Source organism: Sturnira hondurensis, unplaced genomic scaffold (genome assembly GCF_014824575.4).
Source record: "Sturnira hondurensis isolate 20B ecotype Veracruz unplaced genomic scaffold, ASM1482457v3 Scaffold0008380, whole genome shotgun sequence".
Taxonomy (NCBI): Eukaryota; Metazoa; Chordata; class Mammalia; order Chiroptera; family Phyllostomidae; genus Sturnira; species Sturnira hondurensis.
The window spans coordinates 2244999-2262677 of NW_028081011.1; the positions used below are offsets into that span (position 1 = coordinate 2244999).

Genomic DNA, 17679 nt, shown 5'->3' on the forward strand with positions numbered 1-17679 from the left:
GCTGTGTAGAGCAGCTGACCCCTGTTGGGTGTCCCTGTATACCATGTAGCTGGCACGTGGGCTCGAGAACATTTCACTGACTCTTGTGCTGGGCACTGAGGACACAGACATGGAAGGCTCAGTCTCCTCCCTAAGCCCACAGTCTTGTCCGAGGGAAGTTTGTGAGCTCAGCTTTGATGCTTAAACATGGGTTAGGGAGAGAGCAACATGTTGAGGAGGGGAGGGTGAGGAGGGGCAGCAGGTGACATAGGCCGCTCCTATGCTGATGAATTCCAGCCCCGTGTCTGTTGGAGCTCTCTGTACCTTGAGAAGGATGATGAAATAGGCCTCATCCAGACGAGCTGGCACTTTGAAGTGAGAAAAGCTCCTGGAATGGACGGTTGGGCTGTGTTCCCGGGGTGCTCAGACACCGGTCACCGACCAGAGCCTGCAGTGATCATTACTGAAAGTGCTGGGTCTGGAGAATGTTTTGAGAATTCAGAGTGGTAGTTGGGATAGGAGTTGATCTCCAAGGGGGCGGTGACCTAGGCAGGTGGTGACTGGACCTGTGGGCCCATGGCTGCCCTGTGTCCCAGGGAGTGGGCATCTTACTGATTTGCGTTGATGTAGGCCAGGCAGCCAGCCCCATCCCTGTCCACTTGACCACAATGAGGGCCGAAGCTACCTAGTGTGGTCCAGACCGTGGCAGTTTCTTGGGCTACCTCTAGTGTTTTTTTCTTTTTCTTTTCTTCACATTTTTTTATTGTTGTTCAAGTACAGTTGTCTTCATTCCCCCCGCCCCCACCACTCCTCTAGCATTTTTTCTTTTTTTAAAAATATATTTTATTGATTATACCATCACAGTTGTTCTATTCCCCCCTTCATTCCCCTCCACCCTGCATACCTCCTCCCCCACCATTCCCCCCCGTAGTTTATAACCACGTGTCTCAAATTCTTTAGATTCTATATTTCCCCCACTATTCTCGCCCTCCCCCCTATCTATTTTCTACCTACCATCTATGCTATTTTCTGTACCTTCTCTCCCCTTCTCCTCCTCCCACTCCCCTGTTGTAACCCTCCATGTGATCTCCATTACTATGGTTCTGCTCCTGATCTAGCTGTTTTCTTGGTTTCCTTTTGTTTTAGGTGTGGTTGTTGATAACTGTGAGTTTGCTGTCCTTTCACTGTTCATATTTTTCATCTTCTTTTTCTTAGATAAGTCCCTTTAACATTTCATATAATAAGGGCTTGGTGATGATGAACTCCTTGAACCTGACCTTATCTGAGAAGCACTTTACCTGCCCTTCCATTCTAAATGAAAACTTTGCTGGATAAAGCAATCTTGGCTGTAGGTCTTCGGATTTCATGACTTGGAATACTTCTTTCCAGCCCCTTCTTGCCTGTAAGGTCTCTTGAGAAATCCCCTGACAGTCTGATGGGAAGTCCTTTGTAGGTGACTGTCCCCTTATCTCTTGCTGCTTCTAGGATCCTCTCCTTCATTTTAATCTTGGCTAATGTAATTATGATGTGCCTTGGTGTGTTTCTTCTTGGGTCCAACTTCTTTGGGACTCTGAGCTTCCTGGATTTCCTGGAAGTCTATTTCCTTTGCCAGACTGGGGAAGTTCTCCTTTATTATTCAAATAAGTTTTCCACTCGTGGCTGTTTCTTTTCCCCTTCTGGTACCCCTATAATTTGGATGTTGGAATGTTTAAAGTTGTCCTGGAGGTTCCTAAGCCTCTTCTCATTTTTTGAATTCTTGTTTCTTCATTCTTTTCTGGTTGGATGTTTTGTTCTTCCTTCTGGTCCACTCCATTGATTCTGAGTCCCAGTTTCCTTTTTCCATCGTTATTGGTTCCCTGTGCATTTCCCTTCATTTCAATTAGTTTAGCCTTCATATGTTCCTCTAATTTGTGACTATAATCAGCCAGTTCTGTGAGCATCCTGATCACCAGTGTTTTGAACTGTGCATCTGAGAGGTTGGCTATTTCTTTTTCACTTAGAGTTATCGGCTCTGGGGCTTTGAGTTCTTCTTGAGCCATGTTTTGGACTGATTATGCCTGTTATGTATGAGGAGTAGAGTCCTAGGTGTTCACGAGGGCGGGGCAACCCAGTTGCTGTGTTTTGACGTTGTACGTGGGGGCGGGGTCAAAGGAAAGCAATGTTGGGCCCCTCTGCTGCCTCCCGCCACCCGGGCTGCGCGTCCGTCTCCTTGCACGGGAATGTGTGACCGAGGTCAGCCTGCTGCTTTGCGCACTCAGTGGGTTCGTCCACTGGGTCCTGCGTGGTCCGTCTCGCTGCTCACTCCTCTGCTGGTTTATCTGCGCGTGAATGTGTGACCACGGCCAGCCTGCCCCACACCCTCACTGGGTCCACGCTGCCACCCACCACTACTCTGGCTGCCTGCATGCCTGGGTGGGGGGTCTTTCCTGCCCGACCCTGCTCTGCCTGACACTTGGTTGTGGGAGAAGGCACAGTGTTCCCACCTCCACCTCCATCTTGGCAGAAGTCCCCCATTTTTTCAAGCTAGGTTTCAGAGGACCCTACCAACTTCTAGAAGACACAGTGACAACTGCCATTCAGTAGGTGCACTTGACAGCCAGCCCCATTGAGCAGGCTCCGGGAGTGATTTCATTAACCCTCATAATGGCCACATGGTGGGTGGTGTCCTCGTCCTACAGGTGAGCACATTGAGGGTGGTGAGGTTGAGAGCACAGCCAGCAAGTGGCAGAGCTGAGATTAAATCCAGGCCCCAGAGTGGGCCATGTGGGACACATGGAATTCTTGAAGCTTTCTTAAAGGCAGAAGGAAGGGAAAGCAGAAGGTGTCCAGCAGGATGAGTGTGGAGGAGTCAGACAAACAGGAGAGGAATGGGTCCCGGGTGGGTCAAGGCATCTTCCTGGCATTTTCTTCTTCCGAGAGTTGGGGCATGTGGGTCTGAGACTTTTCCTGGAAATTGGGAGTATAGGGAGGTTTCACTGGGCCTTCTCTGTGGACTTTCACACAGACGTGAGCGAGCAGGGCTCTGTGTTGGCCAGACTCCCCCGATGCCCTTCTGAGGCCCCTCCAATGTGTGGGTCAGTCTCTTCTAGAGAAAATAGTGCTGCATCTACTATCCCAGAATGATTATCAGTAGGGGCGAGAGCCTCTACTAAGTTGGCTTTGCTTAGCCTCCTGGGGCTTCTCAAGGTCTTACTAATTATTTTGAAGCAAATTTCTGTAATCTAGATTTTTCTAGAGATGGGATTCTGAGGTTGAGCCAGGCGATTTAATAGGCTTGATTGCTTTCTCCTAGTACAGGGTTTCCATTGGTTTACCCTCCCTAGCCCGAGGGCCCAAGAGACTGTTGATGCAGGCCCAACTGGTACAGGCCAGGCAAGTTACTGAAGGGAAAGTGGGTGGGCCAGATGGTCTTACCTTTGCTGCTGGGCCATGCATGTTGCTGCCTGCCCTGCATTGTAAGCCAGGAGGGAACCAGGCCAGCTGGCTCTGTTAGTTGAAACAGCCTCAAAGGGTTCTGCCTCCTCAGGTGGTTGTTCATCTTTACCTCCTACAGCTTTTGGCAGCTGGGAGGGGCATTCTGTACTTGCATGGGCCTGTCCCTGCTTTGAAAAACTAGGTTTACTTGTATCTTATTTGTAGTGGGGCCCTCTCCAGTTAACCCTCCTCTGATGGGAGTTGTAGGGCCAGAGGGGCCTTGATCGATAGCTGACATCTTAACCAAACAGGGATGGGAGGATTGAAAACACTTGGCAATTTGCCCTCCCTAGGAGCTGTGGTATGTACAGTTCTTGAAGCCAAATGAATGTCAACAGCATTAGGTGAAAGTTGCCATGTGTGCAGAGGAGAGGACAAGGCAACAGGGCAGGCAGCGCCATGGCCGGGGGAATCCTGGGCATCAGCTATGTTTACTGGTAGCCACTGGAAAGAACGTGTGAGTGAAATAAAAATTGGGGGAACCCGTGGTTTCAAATTGCTTCTTGCTCAATCTGGGTAAAACCTTGGCTAACCGATTTCCCTGTGCCCTGGGAGGCTTTCTGAGTGATCAGTGATCCACTGAGAAGGTGCATCATTTGTTGCTGTGCTGCTGGATTTAAGTACATTTCCTGGTAGCTGAAGTTTATCCCTTTAAGCATCAAAACTTGTGTTTAAATGATGTTGGATGGAAAACCTTCCAGAGCATGTCATACACACCCTTGTCTTCTTTAATAAGGGTGTGCTGGTTTGTGGAGAGTTTTAATGACTTGGGGTGGTGATTATGACCAGCAGTCTGTCACAGCTGTAGTGCAGCTAAGCTTTGGCACGCCCTGTCACTGCACTAAATGGCCCTAGAAGATGGCTTTTCCAGTGTGCTTTCATCTGCTCTGTTCTCACTGCTATTCTTCCTTCCCCTAAAGCAGTGGTCCCCAACCTTTATGGCCACAGGGACCAGTTTCATGGAAGACATTTTTTCCACGGACCGAGGCGGTGGGGGATGGTTTCAGGATAATTCACTTGCATCATACTCAAGCTCAGCTCCTGCTGTATGGCCTGGTTCCTACCAGGTCTGGAAGCTTGGGACCCCGCTCTAAAGGGCACCCTGCTGTCGGCCAGACTCTGTAGGCTTGTGTGATTTGGAGTCCTGGGTTCTGGGTGGAGCCTTCCTCCTGACTCACTGCAGGCCTCTGGGCCACCTCTGTTCCCTTTCCAGGGCTCTCTTTTCCCTTCTTAAAATGAAGGGGTTGAGCTTTTGAAGTTTCTTTTTGCTCTGTAATTGCTGTGGGTTTCAGGGTTTAGTGAGGGCCCTGCAGAATGTTGCCTGGCAGCCTTTCAGTGCCTACTTTGCTCCTCTGAGACCTGGGAAACAATGGACATTTGTGTTGGGGTGCAGATCAAGCCTCGCAACTGTCTTGGGGGCCTTTTGGCATTATTCTCACCTTACAGATAGAGAAATTGAAGTCTGGTTCAATTAGTCATGGTTCCTGGTTCCTGTTCCCAGTTCCAGGTGAGCCGCCCACTGGAAGTCTCATTGCATGTCTGTTTTCTGCTGCAGTTCTTGGGGGTGGAACCTAAAATTAGGCCTCGTCCCTCAGATTTGTGCCTCTTTGGTGAAGACCCCACTTCCTGGAGCACTTCTGGGCCAGCTGTGCCCAGCCCACTGAGTAGCCACTAATTTCGTGCAGTTGTAGAGCCAGGCTTTGGCTTTCCAGCTTTGTGTCTGAGGGCTGAATCTCAATGCTCCCTGGAGAGTTGGCTTGGGAGATGAGAGATGCCTGGAAGGGCTGTGTCTTCTCAAATTCCATCACTTACAGGACCTGAGAACTGCAGAGACTGTGAGAGACTATGTACCTTCCTTTTTAAAAATAAAATGGAAGAGGAAGACCTAGCCAGGTAGTTCAGTTGGTTAAGAGCATTGTCCCGATATCTCAGAGTTGTGGGTTCGATCCCTAGTAAGGACATCTGTAAGAAATAACCAATGAATGCTTAAATAAGTGGGACAATAAATCAGTGTTTCCATATCTCTCTCTTCCTGTCCCCCTCCTTCTCCCTCTCTCCCTTTCTCTCTCTCCCCCTCCCTGCCCTCTCTCTAAAATCAATCAGTTTTTTAAAAAAGATTTTCGTTATTTTTAGAGAGGGGAAAGGAAGGAGAAAGAGAGGGAGAGAAACAGCAATGTGTGGTTGCCTCTCACATGCCCCATACTGGGGACCTTGCTTGTAACCCAGGCATGCGCCCTGACTGGTAACTTTTTGGTTCATAGGCTGGCACTCAATCCACTGAGCCACACCAGCCATGGCAGTTTTTTTTTTTTTAATGGAGAAAGGCTCAGAAAGTGCGGTAGAGGAGAGTGAGGGTGGAGCTTGTTCTAAATTGATCATAACTTAATGGGCCAAAACCTTAGCCCAGATGCCCTGGCTGCCTGGCTCAGTTGATTGGAATGGCACTTACAAACCAAAAGGTTTCCAGTTCACTTCCCAGTTGGCACATACCTAGGCTGCAGGTTCAAGCCCTGGCCAGGGTGTTACAGGTGGCAACTGACCTATGTTTTTCTCTCCCCCCACCAGCTGCCTCCTTTCTTTCTCTCTGAAAATCAAACAGCATCCTTGGATGACGATTAAAAAAGCCCTAGCCTGGGTGTCCTGAACACACATTCCTCCTATTGTATTATCAGAGCACTCTGGGCCCAGGTCCCCAGTTCTCTTGGGGTTGGGAGTAGAGAAGGAGGGCAAGAGTCTGCTATTTCAGTAGCAGGCTGCACAGGTTATTCTTTTGGGGAGAACAATCCAGAAATGAGAACAAAACAACCTCTTTATGCCCTGGCCAATGTGGCTCAGTTGGTTGGAGCATCGTCCTATAGACCAAAGGGTCGTGGGTTCAATTCCCAGTCTGGGCACATGCCTAAATTGCAGGTTTGTTTCCTGGATCAGTGTGTACAGAAGGTGCCTGATTGGTATTTCTCTCCCTCTTTCTCTCCCCACCTTCCCCTCCCCACTTTCTCCTCTCTAAAATCAGTAAGCATGTCCTTGAGTAAGGATGAAAAAATTTCTTTATTCACTCAATTCACTCAGACATACCAGAGCACCTGCTGTGCTGCAGACCTTGCGTGAGGTCCTGGCAGCTTCAGCACCAGGTGAGTGTGAGGGTTTTCTGGTTTGGATCAGAACCCGCCAGCTCCTTGTAGTTTCTGCTGGCAGGATCTGTGACCCGTGGCTGGAGGTAGGGAAGGATCTAGGGCAGCTGGTGGAAGCATTCGCAGTAACCAGACAGGTTGTCGGTTTGCTCGCAGCTGGAAGAGCAGCACTATAAGCTGGGGCTGTCCATTGTTTCCTGAGCGCCTTCCCAGTTCCTGGTCCCTGGCCCGGCCCAGTGGGAAAGAGACAAGTATGCCCAGGCCCTGTCCTTGGGGAGCGCCAGTGTGAATGGAAGGGCTCCATAACTTTTCTTATTTCATCATTTTTAACATGTGCGGGGATGAACAGGAGGACACAGGAACCAGGCTGGGGGGTATTGGCAGGTATCTTGGGCCATGCACACCGATTATTTTCCAATGTGGGATCACGCCCAACCATAATGGTGTGGTCTGTTAACATTTAGAAATATAATGGCTTAAAGCCAAATGAGCAACTTGAACATGGTGACTGTAAGAAGCCAGCCCTCATTTTTTTTAAAAAATCCCTTTTTTTTGAACAATTTTAGATTTACAGAAAAGTTATGTAGTACAGAGAGTTTCGACATCTTCCTTACTTCTCACGTTAGCATTTTCACAACCGCAGTACTGTTTCCAGAACCAGAGAATTACCGTTGTTGCAGCACTACTTAGTAAACCGGTGGTTCACCCACTGTTCTGATTCTGCCCCAGGGTCCCATGGGATCCCACTTTGTGCCCAGTTGTCAGTTGCCTTTCTCCTGTCATCCGTGACTGTCCCTTGGTCTTTCTTCGTCTTCTATAACCCGGACACTTTTGTAGTTACTTTGTCCAATGCCCCTTAGTTTGGGTTTGTCAGATGTTTTCTCATGATTTGGACTGCGGTTATGCAATCTTGGCAGGAACCACAAAAATGCTGTGTCCTTCTCAGAGCTTTGCTTATATTACTGGCTGTGTCGGTCTTGACCTCTCGTTAGAGTGGCTTCTGCTGGATTTTTCTTTTACAGCTACCATAGAGCTCTCTCTTTTTTTGTTTCTTTTTAAGATTTAATTTTTTTAGAGAGAGGGCAAGGGAGGGAGAAAGAGAGGGAGAGAAACATTGATCGGTTACATTCCACATGCGCCCCAACCAGGGACTGGGGCTGCAACCCAGGCATGTGCCCTGGCTGGGAATCAAACCTGCAACCCTTTGCTTTGTGGTGGGATGCCCAACCAACTGAGCTGCACTGGTCAGGGCAAGAGCTCTCATTTTGATGAAGCTAGCCAGCTCAAAATTCTTTACCTTCAGAGTCTCTGGATTTCCGAGGAAAACTTATTTTGACAGGTAAAGCTTCTTTGTAAAGAGATAAGACCTTATATGCCAGCAGCCCCTGCCTGCTATTCCGTCCTGTCCAACACCTGGCCTGGAATTTGATTCTTTTTTTTTTAATTTTATTGATTATGCCATTACAGTTGTCTTAATCCCCCCCTTCATTCCCCTCCACCCTGCACACCCCTCTCCCACCATTCTCCCCCTTTAGTTTATGTCCATGTGCAACAAGTTCTTTAGATTCTGTATTTCCCCTACTATTCTTGCCCTCTCCCCTATCTATTTTCTACCTACTGTCTATGCTACTTATTCTCTGCACCTTCTCCCCCCTTCTCCTCCTCCTACTCCCCTGTTGTAACCCTCCATGTGATCTCCATTTCTGTGGTTCCGCTCCTGATCTCGCTGTCCTCTTAGTTTGCTTTTGTTTTAGGTGTGGTTGTTAATAACTGTGAGTTTGCTGTCCTTTCACTGTTCATATTTTTCATCTTCTTTTTCTTAGATAAGTCCCTTTAACATTTCATATAATAAGGGCTTGGTGATGGTGAACTCCTTGAATTTGACCTTATCTGAGAAGCACTTTATCTGCTTTTCCATTCTAAATGAAAGTGGAGTTTGATTCTTGTCATTTTATTTTTGCGGTGGAAGCAATGGCTCTGGGTTTCACATCTTAAAGTTTGGATATTCAGATGCTGTAGGTTAGTTTGGGTCTGAGCGCGGTGAAATTCAGATTTCTTTGATCTTTTTTCCAGGTACTCTATTAGGAACTTTTTTTAAAAAAGAAAGAAAAAGCCACCCTGGCTGGCGTGGCTAAGTGGGTTGGAGTGTTGTCCCATAAACCAAAAGGTCATAAGTTCTATCCCTGGTCAGGGCACATGCCTAGGTTGCAGGTTCAGTCCCTGGTTGGGGCACGTGAAATAACCAATCAGTCTTTCTTACACTGATGTTTCTCTCACTCCCTCTCCCCAAAATTGGTAAGCATGTTCTTAGGTGAGGATAAAAAAGAAAAAACGCAGACCCCTCACCCAGAAGCAGCTGTGGAAAGAGAAACTGTGATGGGCCCTCAGCAGTGCCACGTGTCCCTCACCCGGTGTTTCTCAGGCTTTCATTTCTGCTAAACTGGCTCTGCACACAGCTTTGCCCTCTCTCCTCCCCCAGTGCCTCCTTCCCCAGCGGTCCTGTGAGCAGCCCCGGGAGCATCCCCGCCACTGTGCCGGTGCAGATGATGAAGCCCAGCAGGGTCCAGCAAGCCCTTGCAGGTAGGCACGCTGCTGTTGGGCTCTGGGGTCCAGAAGGACTGTGTGTGTCAGGACTTGGGGGCAGTGGGAGGACACTGTGGAATAAGGGTCTTGTTACCCTTTGTATTCTCATGGAAACCTAAAGGGGCTCCTTTGGGGGACAGTGCCTTTTGTTATTGGTGGTGTAACCCTGGTGAGTGAGCCTGGGGTACCTCTCCTTTCTCTATGAGGGGGTGGATGCCCTGGTGTGGACCTTTCCTCATCTTTTAAATTTTCACATCACCTTGAATTGTGGTTCAAGAGTCACTTTTCTGTCCTGAAATGCATGAGGCATTTCCCTAAAGAACTTTCCCTGTGGGAAAGTTCAGAAGTATTTTGGCTGGAGTGACATTCTGTGTCCGGCTAGATCTTCTGTTAATCATACATCTTGGAACTGTTTTTTAAATTCTTTTTACAGGTGTTAGGGAGGCACTGAAAGTTATTTTTTAACTTATGAGAAATATAAAATGTTACAGAGAGGTAGACTAAATGTAGTTAAGCTCCGTCAGTTAAAGATCAAAGCAGGGGAGTAAGGGAAGCAGAGTGAGTGTGTTCGGTGAGTCATTGTGGTGGCACGTGGCATTGGAAGAGACAGTCCTGGAGGCAGGAGACCCTTGTGGAGCCTGACTTCATGCCTCAGGTAAGCCAGCCAAGGCCCGACGAAGGCCGAGGCAGTGGGATGGAGGTAAGAGCTTCTGACTTGGTGACGGGCCAGGCTGGGAGCGAGAAGGGCTAGAATGAGGCCTGGGGCAGAGCTGCAGACGGCAGAGCTGTGATAAGTTGTCAGGGAGGACTAACTAGGAGCTTTGTAGGGTGTTGATTCACTTCATCCAAGTCATGGCTCTGTGAGGGGGGAAATTTTATTCCTATTTTATGCTTGAGGGAACTGAGGCTCAGAGAATTGCAAAACTTCCCCAAATCAGCCAGCCTGCCCCTGGGGAGCTGGGCTATAGCCCAAAGCATTCTGTCAGCTTAGTTACTACACTGTGCCACTCCTGAGTCTGGTGGGAACGTTGGGTGGGGGTAGGAGCAATGACTGTGTATAGACAGGGAGAACTGGCCTGGAGGCAATGGGAATTTGGATGTGGGACTCAGACAGTCTGGGGTGTAGTGGGGTGGCCTCTGCCCCCCCTGGGAGTGTGTGAGCTCATAGAGACCATGAGTAGGACACTGGGAAGAGAGCCCTTGAAGGAAATGGAAGGACCAGTCAAGGAGGTGATAGAAGGTAGGCGAGTGGGGCTGGCAAGGCCCCAGGAGGGGAGAGGCCCTCCACCACCTGCTTCAGGTGCTTAGCTATTAACCCTCTGCTGGAGCCGAGAGGACCGTGAGCAAAGGTGGTGACTAGAAATTTCCTGCCCAGTTTAGGTCTTCATGTGGCACCAGATGCCATAGATTAGTCAGACATGTGTGTACACGTGTGCAAGTGGATGCATGTTTGTGGCGGTGGTCTTGTTGGAGAAAGGTGAACAGGCCCAGCTCGCACATGACGCAGCTCTGTTCCACTCTGTAAGCACTGGGGCTTTAACACACATGTTATAAGAACTTCCAGAAGTGGTCTTGGTATTGAGTAGCTCTGGCTCCCCTTCTGCTCTTGGGGCTGAGGATCCCTCTGGACTAGGTCCCAGATTGTTCTCTATTGTGGCCGATATTTTTGCCACAGCATCTTTGCTGCCTACACTGAACAAAAGGCTCTGGCTTACACCTGTTGGTAGGATTGTCGCCTAGGGCACCAGAGAACAAGGGATCCCAGGCCAGCCCTTAAGAAGCAAGGCCTGGAGAATGTTCTCTCAGCCTGGGCTGTGTGTATGGATTTGGGGATATGGATTCAGGCACGGCTGCAGTGATGTGGGCACTCTCACACAGGGTTTTGCAGGTAGGTTTACAAACAGCGGCCCTGCTGCTGCACTGTGTACCCCTCTGCACTGGTGGAGGAAGTCCACAGGGGAGCCACCTCCACGTCGGGTCGGGAGTGCCTCAAGTGACAGCTTCACTGGCTGTGGCATGGCCCAGACCTCTGTTTTGGGGGCTTGTGAAATGGGCCTCTGGTGCTGGGGCTAGGTTCCTACCCTGTGAGGGATGGGGAGTCCCTGCATTTTGTGCGGCTGCAGCCTGCCTGAGATCAGTCAGCCCCGGAGGAGTGGTGCTGGGCTTGGTCCCTGCTCAGCGGGGGCAGAGGTAGGGGAGGGTAAGCTTGGACCTGAGCCCTGGTCACTGGATGGAAGGCTGACCTTTGGTGTCAGAAAGGGGTGGTCACATATCTGTCTGTGTACTAGCCTCTACTCTCCGGGGGCTGTGACAGGTCAGATGAGTGGAAGAAAAGCTGTGGCTCTCTGAGCTGCTAGACAGGGATGTTAGGGAAGCTGTCCTGCACCCTGGCTTTTGGGGAAGATGTGATGGTCCACCCTTGGTGTCCTTGACCACCCTGTCCACTGGACGCTGCTTCTGTGAAGTGTTTGGTATGGCATGATTTTGATACTGTCTCACAAGAATGCTGATCTCTGTAGGCTCCTAAGTAGAGACCTGTGTCCGTGACTCCCATTTCAGGGGAATGAGTCCCGCATTGAAAAGGGCAGGAGTGTTGTGCATGCTGGGGACTGGTGATGGTGCCCCAGAGGTGTCTTTGTCCTCCAGCAGAGAGGTGCTGTGCACCTCCTGTGAACCGGCCCTCCCTAGGTGCTTGGTGTAGGGGAAAGCAGTCACAAAAACAGGTAACAGTCCCCTCAGGTGGTAAGAAAGTGAAGCAGAGTAAAAGAGGCAGGGTTGGAGGGGGCATGGCCTTTGTGGATGGGGTGGTCAGGTTGCCTGCTGAGACGACGCTGGAGGAGAGGTCTGGCTGAACTGAGGGAGCTAGTTGATGTTGGAGGGAGAGGTCATGGTCAGTACAGAGGCCCGAGGTTCTGCTAAGGAGTCATTCCTGTTCTCTCCATCTTTTTGTCCCATGTCCACTTGTCAGTCTGCCTGATGTTTAGTTCCCGAGGGAATCCACATTTGAGCCCGGGAGCAAACCTTGGGGCACTGGTGGCATTGCATTGCCTGATGAGCAGGTGCCCAGGGTCCAACTTGGATCCTTTAATGTGTACTTTGGGGTCTCCCACTGAGCGGTCACCACAACATCCCTTCGTTGTGCCACCCAGGCCGCTGGCTGGTGCCTGCTTCTGTCCTTGACTGGCACATTGCCACTTCAGGAGCCTTCGTTCTGGTAGATGCTGCAGTGGCCTGATGGATCCCAAGGAGACACCTGTGTCTCCTCACCCCTCCGAGTTGCCTCTGGGGTGGCAGCTTTGTCTGCCTGGCCTGGGTGGGGAATGGGACACAGCAGGGCCAAGACCTCCACTTCCCTAGGCTGGGACTTCCCCAGTCCCCTAGTCAGATTCTGAGTGCCCAGAATGCCATACCCAGGGAGGTGCCCAAGGAAACCTGGAGCTCCCTTCCCCCTTGGGAGATGATTTTGAGCCAGACAGGACAGGAGGGATTAGGGAAGTGGTGCGGTGGACAGCAGGGTAGGCTGGGGAGTGGCAGGAGTCAGGACTCCAAGAGGAGGACATGCTGTGTTCTAGGAAGTGTCTGGTCCTCCTGGGTTGTGAAGGGAGCAGTGTGGGGTGAGGGTCAGGTAGGACTTGAGGAGTGAGGCTGTCCCCTGCAGACATCAGGAAGTACGACAAGCATGGACAGTCCATCCCCGCAGGGCTGCCTGCTGCAGCTCCCTCCCCCTGTGGGTATGCACCCAGAGCAGAGGGGCTGTTTAAGCCCCAGCTGAGGGCCTGGCGAAGGAAGCCATGGCCTGGGACTGTTGCTGCTGCAGAGGAACCGTCCCATGGGCTGTGGGGGATGCCTCAGTTGGAGAGCAGGTTCAGGGGTCAGCCTTCCTGCTTGCCCGCCCTGGCAGTGGCACTGAAGCCATCTGGACAGCCCAGATGGGACATGGAAAGTGACAGTATCCCACTGGAGGCAGTGACTGGAGCCAGAGGGGTGTGCAGGGGGAACATGGGGAGCACTGAGCTTGAGATCCCGTCTGTATTAGCTTGGCCGCACCCTCCCATGTCGCCCTTCTGGTCTGTTTCCCTGAGCCTGGCCTGGGGAGACAGCACCCGGAACTGCTCAGGAGGCTTCTTGGGTGGCAGTCTGCCTGTGTCCTCCTGAGGCAAACGGCTTCACCACCCCTGTGTGCTCTGGGCGCAGGCTGATCGGTTCCTTGTGTGGACGTCTGTGGTACTTGGGGCTGGGGCTCCAATGACTTGGGCATCGCACAGGTCCCTTGCCTGGAGTACAGTCCTGCCAGCCAGGGTAAGCCCTGGCAGCCTTGAGCCGCCAGATTCCCCAGGGAGGCCAGTGGGTCCTGATGGCCATTCACAGTGCCACCTGGACTGAGCTAGGGTTTGTGGACGTCACGGGCCAGATGATTCCTCCTAACGTTTCTCCCCTCTGCATGTCTGATCTCGCACCTTGTGTAGGCATGACGAGTGTTCTGATGTCAGCCATCGGACTCCCTGTGTGTCTTAGCCGCGCACCCCAGCCCGCCAGCCCTCCCGCCTCCTGTCTGGCCTCTAAAAGTCACAGCTCAGTTAAGAGATTGAGGAAAATGTCCATGAAAGGTAGTTTCTGCTCACAAATCTTCTCTGGCCTCTGCTTAGCCGCCTCCGAGTCTTGCTGCCTCTGACTCCCCTGCATCAGTCGCTCTTCGACTCCCATGGCCCTTCTTTGAGTCTTTCGCCTGCCAGGCCGTGGGCTGCTGCCCTCCTCCCTGCCCTTAGCAGCAGTGGTGGCCTCTCGGGAATCTCCTTTGCCCTGCAGTCCCAGAGTTCAGGTCTCATCTCCCTGGAGCAGCTGGAGTGCGAATGGCCTGTGTTTGAGGACACTGTGACTTTGTGAACACGGGTGTGGGTTGAGGCCTGATCCAGGGTAAGGGACAGCTCTGTCCCTTCCACGGGGCCAGTGTCTGTCTCAGGAAAGGCCTCCAGTCCTGTCTGGTGCCCCAGGTGGGTCTGCTTCACAGGCGTCTCCCAGTGACCACTGCTCTGCCCGTCACCTGTCTGAGGAAGTGGGAGTTTAGAACCATAGAAGGTTCTGTGAGTTTTAGCAAGATCTGTGTGGAGTGGCCTGTGGGTAACTAGGTTCTAAACTCATTTCTAAAGCCAGTTGTGCCCTGGGTCCATCACGGGCCAGAGAAGCGTGGACTGCTGAAAGTTACCTTCAGGGTGGTGTGAGCAGGGAGCACAGCCCTAGCTCAGCCATTCCTGGGTTTTTGTCTCCTCCATTCATGAGCTGGTGCCTCCTACTTAGCACATAGGTTGTGGGAGGAATAGAAAGTACATATTAAGGGCACATATTAAGGGCGGCTGCGGATCACCTGATCATGTCCACTGCCTGTCTGATCCGTACCCCTCAGGGTAGATGAAAGGCCCGGGGCAGGGGCAGGACTTTCCCTGCCCGACTCCAGCCCACTCCCACCCTTACCCCCAGCAATCGGGGCAGGCACCAAGCTCCTGACCCCATTCCAGTTCTTACTCTGCCCGGAAGGAACACAGGCTCTTGCCCTCACTGGTGTGGCTCAGTGGGCTGAGCATCGTCCCACAAAGTAAAAAGTCTCCTGCTCGATTCCTGGTCAGGGCACGTGCCTGGGTTGTGGGCTCCGTCCCTGGTTGGGGCACATAGGAGAGGCAACGATCGGCATTTCTTTCTCACATCAACATTTCTCTTCCTCCTTTCCTCCCTCCTTTCCCCTCTGTCTAAAAAATAAGTAAATCTTTTTTTAAAAAGAGAGCACAGGCTCTTGGCAGACCTCCTGGCTGGCCTTCCTGGGCTCAGATGGTCCTTTCATGGGGTGGTGGTCACCTGGCTGGCTCCCCTGGAGAAACGTGGCTCACGAAAAGCTACCTTCAGTTCTGAAAGGCTGCCTGCGCCAGGGTGGGGGTGGGGGAGTGGGTTGCTGAGCTGAGTCTCACCAGAAGGGGGCTGGTGGCTAGTTCTGGTGGTTGGGGTCCTGCGCTCATCTGGAGACTGCCCTGTAGCTGCCAGGCTTTTCTGAGTCTCCTCCCCAAAGTCTGAGCAGAGTCCCTGATTCCAGGCAGCCACTCGGTGCTGATGGTATTGTGCCGTGGCCTGGCTTTTCCACCACACTGACCAGAGTCAGGTCCTAGAAGAGTGAATGAGTGAGTGAGTGAGTGAGTGTGTGTGTGTGTGTGTGTGTGTAGTGGAGGGTGTTTGTGTATAGGTGTGTATGGCGGGGGTATAGAGTGTGGTATTCTTTTGCCTATAGATGCCTTTCAGGTAATAGCAGCTGATTCCTTTATAGCTATCAGCTTTGGTTGGTATTAGGTCTCCACTTTTTAGACAAGGTAACTGAGACTCGGAGGTAACGTGACTTGGTCCCGGCATGAGAGCCAGAATCCAACCTAGTGGTGTCCCGTCCGGTCCCAGCTTCTGCGCTCTCCTAACATTACCTGGCCTCTGGTCTGAAGGGAGCTCAGTGTTTGAAGCCTCAGGCTTGCTGAGTCCTTGGAGCCACAGGCTGACAGCCATGAGCTTGAGTTGAAACCAGAGCCCCTTAGTCTTAGAGGCTAGGATCTCCCCAATTACCTTGAGGCAGGACAAGGGCCTCTGGATGGCTGCTTTCCCAGGTTGCTCTGGTCTTCCTGGCCCCTCTTTTCTGTTCTCGCATGAGCTTTGCCACCGCCCTCTCTCTGATTCCGCTGCTGCCTGTGTCTGGACAAACTCCCCCCCCCCCACTCTGCAGATTCCCTCTTGCTGGCTGGGGAGTGCCTTACCTTTGGGTGAGGCCTGTCGGCTCAGGGTCAGTGTTTATGTAGGTGCAGGGCTCCCCTCCTGGCTTCTTGCATGTGCGCACAGAGGATTGGCAGGTTTGAGAGGGTTGGGCAGCCAGGACACCTCCCTGCTGCACACATTCGCTGCTGCCCAGAGTCGCTTGCCTTAGGAACTGAGTAGATGTGTCACTAAGACACCACAGCCCAGGGACAGGCTCAAGAAGACTTTGCCTCTTATTGTGACAGTGTCAGTGTGGCCATTGGCTGTAGTCAGCATGCACAAAAGACACCTGCACTGGGTAGGCGCCCGTGATGCACTTGCCTCATAAAACTTCTGTCACCGAGACTTTCTTACCCGAACAGTGGAAGGAGTGAAATAACACCGCCAGTACGTGCTCCATAGTCGTTTGCTTTAGAAACCGCTCTTCGGCTCTTCTGCATGTTGTCCGAGGAGCCTGGGTCCAGTTTCCTGACCAAATGTGCACAGGGACCCGAAGGCTATGACCAGCTATGGTCTCTGCCCCTCTTCCTCTGCCGCCAGGGCTATTGGGGCTGGGCCCTCAGTGGGCGGACCTGGCTAGGGGTCCTCCAGGCAACAGTGTTCTGCTTGGCTCCAGGTCTCTTCCCCTCTGCATGCCAGCCTCCCTGCCTCGGCCCCTCTAATATCCCTCCTGGCAGCTTGTCCCTCTCCCTTGTCCTCCTTTCCAGTTTCTGCACCTCCATTTATACTCATTGGGACCCTACTGATGATCTCCTCTCTTCCAGGAGGGCCTCCAAAGCCAGAGCCAGAGCAGGTGATAAGAAACTATACTGAAGAGCTAAAAACAGCCCCGGATGAGGTAGGTGTCACAGGAGCCACACTGCGTTTAGTTTTGTTTGGAAACAAGGGGCAGCTGCACCTGAGGACACCAGTCTGGCCTCTGCTGGAAGGGCAGCTCCAGACGCTGGCACTGTGCTCGGGGCACTTGGGTTTAACCTCTCACCTCCTGTAGGAGGCAGGCCTTGCCAAGACAAGACAAACTTGGATTCTGGTCTTAGCTTTGCTCCAAACAGGTGTGATGCTGAGCAAAGCTCTTCTCTTGCATGGGCCTCTGTGTGCTCCGTGCCTCCCAGGGGCCCTCTGTGTACACTGTGCCCTCTGAGGGCAGGAGGCTCAGACACGAAGGGTGGGAGAGCCTGCCCCACTCCCTGAGGGCTGATGCTGGTGTGGAAGGGCGGTGGCCTTGTCCGGACAGCAGTCCTGCCCCCTTGGCTGCTGGGAGGGCAAGTCAGGTACCTGTAAGTGACAGGATCTGCCAGGGTCCCATAATAGCTTAGGTAGGACACAAATGTCTCTCTGTGGACCCACATTTGAGGGCTACAAGTGCCACTTTGCTCTGATTCGAATGGAGCGTCCTGGAGCATCTGGAGGAAGTGGGCTCAATGTCGGTCCTTCCAGTACAGAACCGAGGACTCCTCAGCTGGCTGTTTCCCCTGCAGGTCTAGAGTGTGCGAGGCACTGGTTGGGAGCGCCTTGGTCCGAAAAGCATCCTGCCTCCCCCACTGTTATTTCAGCCCCCTCTGCTCCCACCTCACAGCATTCAATCTTTCTCTTTTCCCTTGTGCTCATGGGGCACAACTGGGCTTCTTTGCCCCCAGGCTCCTCCTCTCCAAACTGCTGTCTCCACAGCGGGCACCCAGACGTGATCATGGTAGTACCCCCACTGCCTTGCTTAAAACCCCTCAGTGCAGCCCTG

The 17679-nt window shown here is 52.0% G+C and overlaps 1 protein-coding gene across 3 annotated transcripts in view; it reads left to right on the forward strand.

The window, feature by feature from the left end:
- The window catches only part of DTX2 (deltex E3 ubiquitin ligase 2), a 37236-nt gene that overhangs the window by 15464 nt on the left and 4093 nt on the right, over positions 1 to 17679 (forward strand). For 2 of the 3 annotated variants that reach the window (XM_037054810.1, XM_037054811.1), the window contains exons 5-7: positions 9064 to 9164; positions 13634 to 13774; positions 16709 to 16782. In XM_037054810.1, coding sequence (XP_036910705.1) covers positions 9064 to 9164; positions 13634 to 13774; positions 16709 to 16782 — 316 coding nt within the window. The remainder of the gene's footprint in view (positions 1 to 9063; positions 9165 to 13633; positions 13775 to 16708; positions 16783 to 17679) is intronic. The other variant, XM_037054812.1, reaches the window with a different exon arrangement.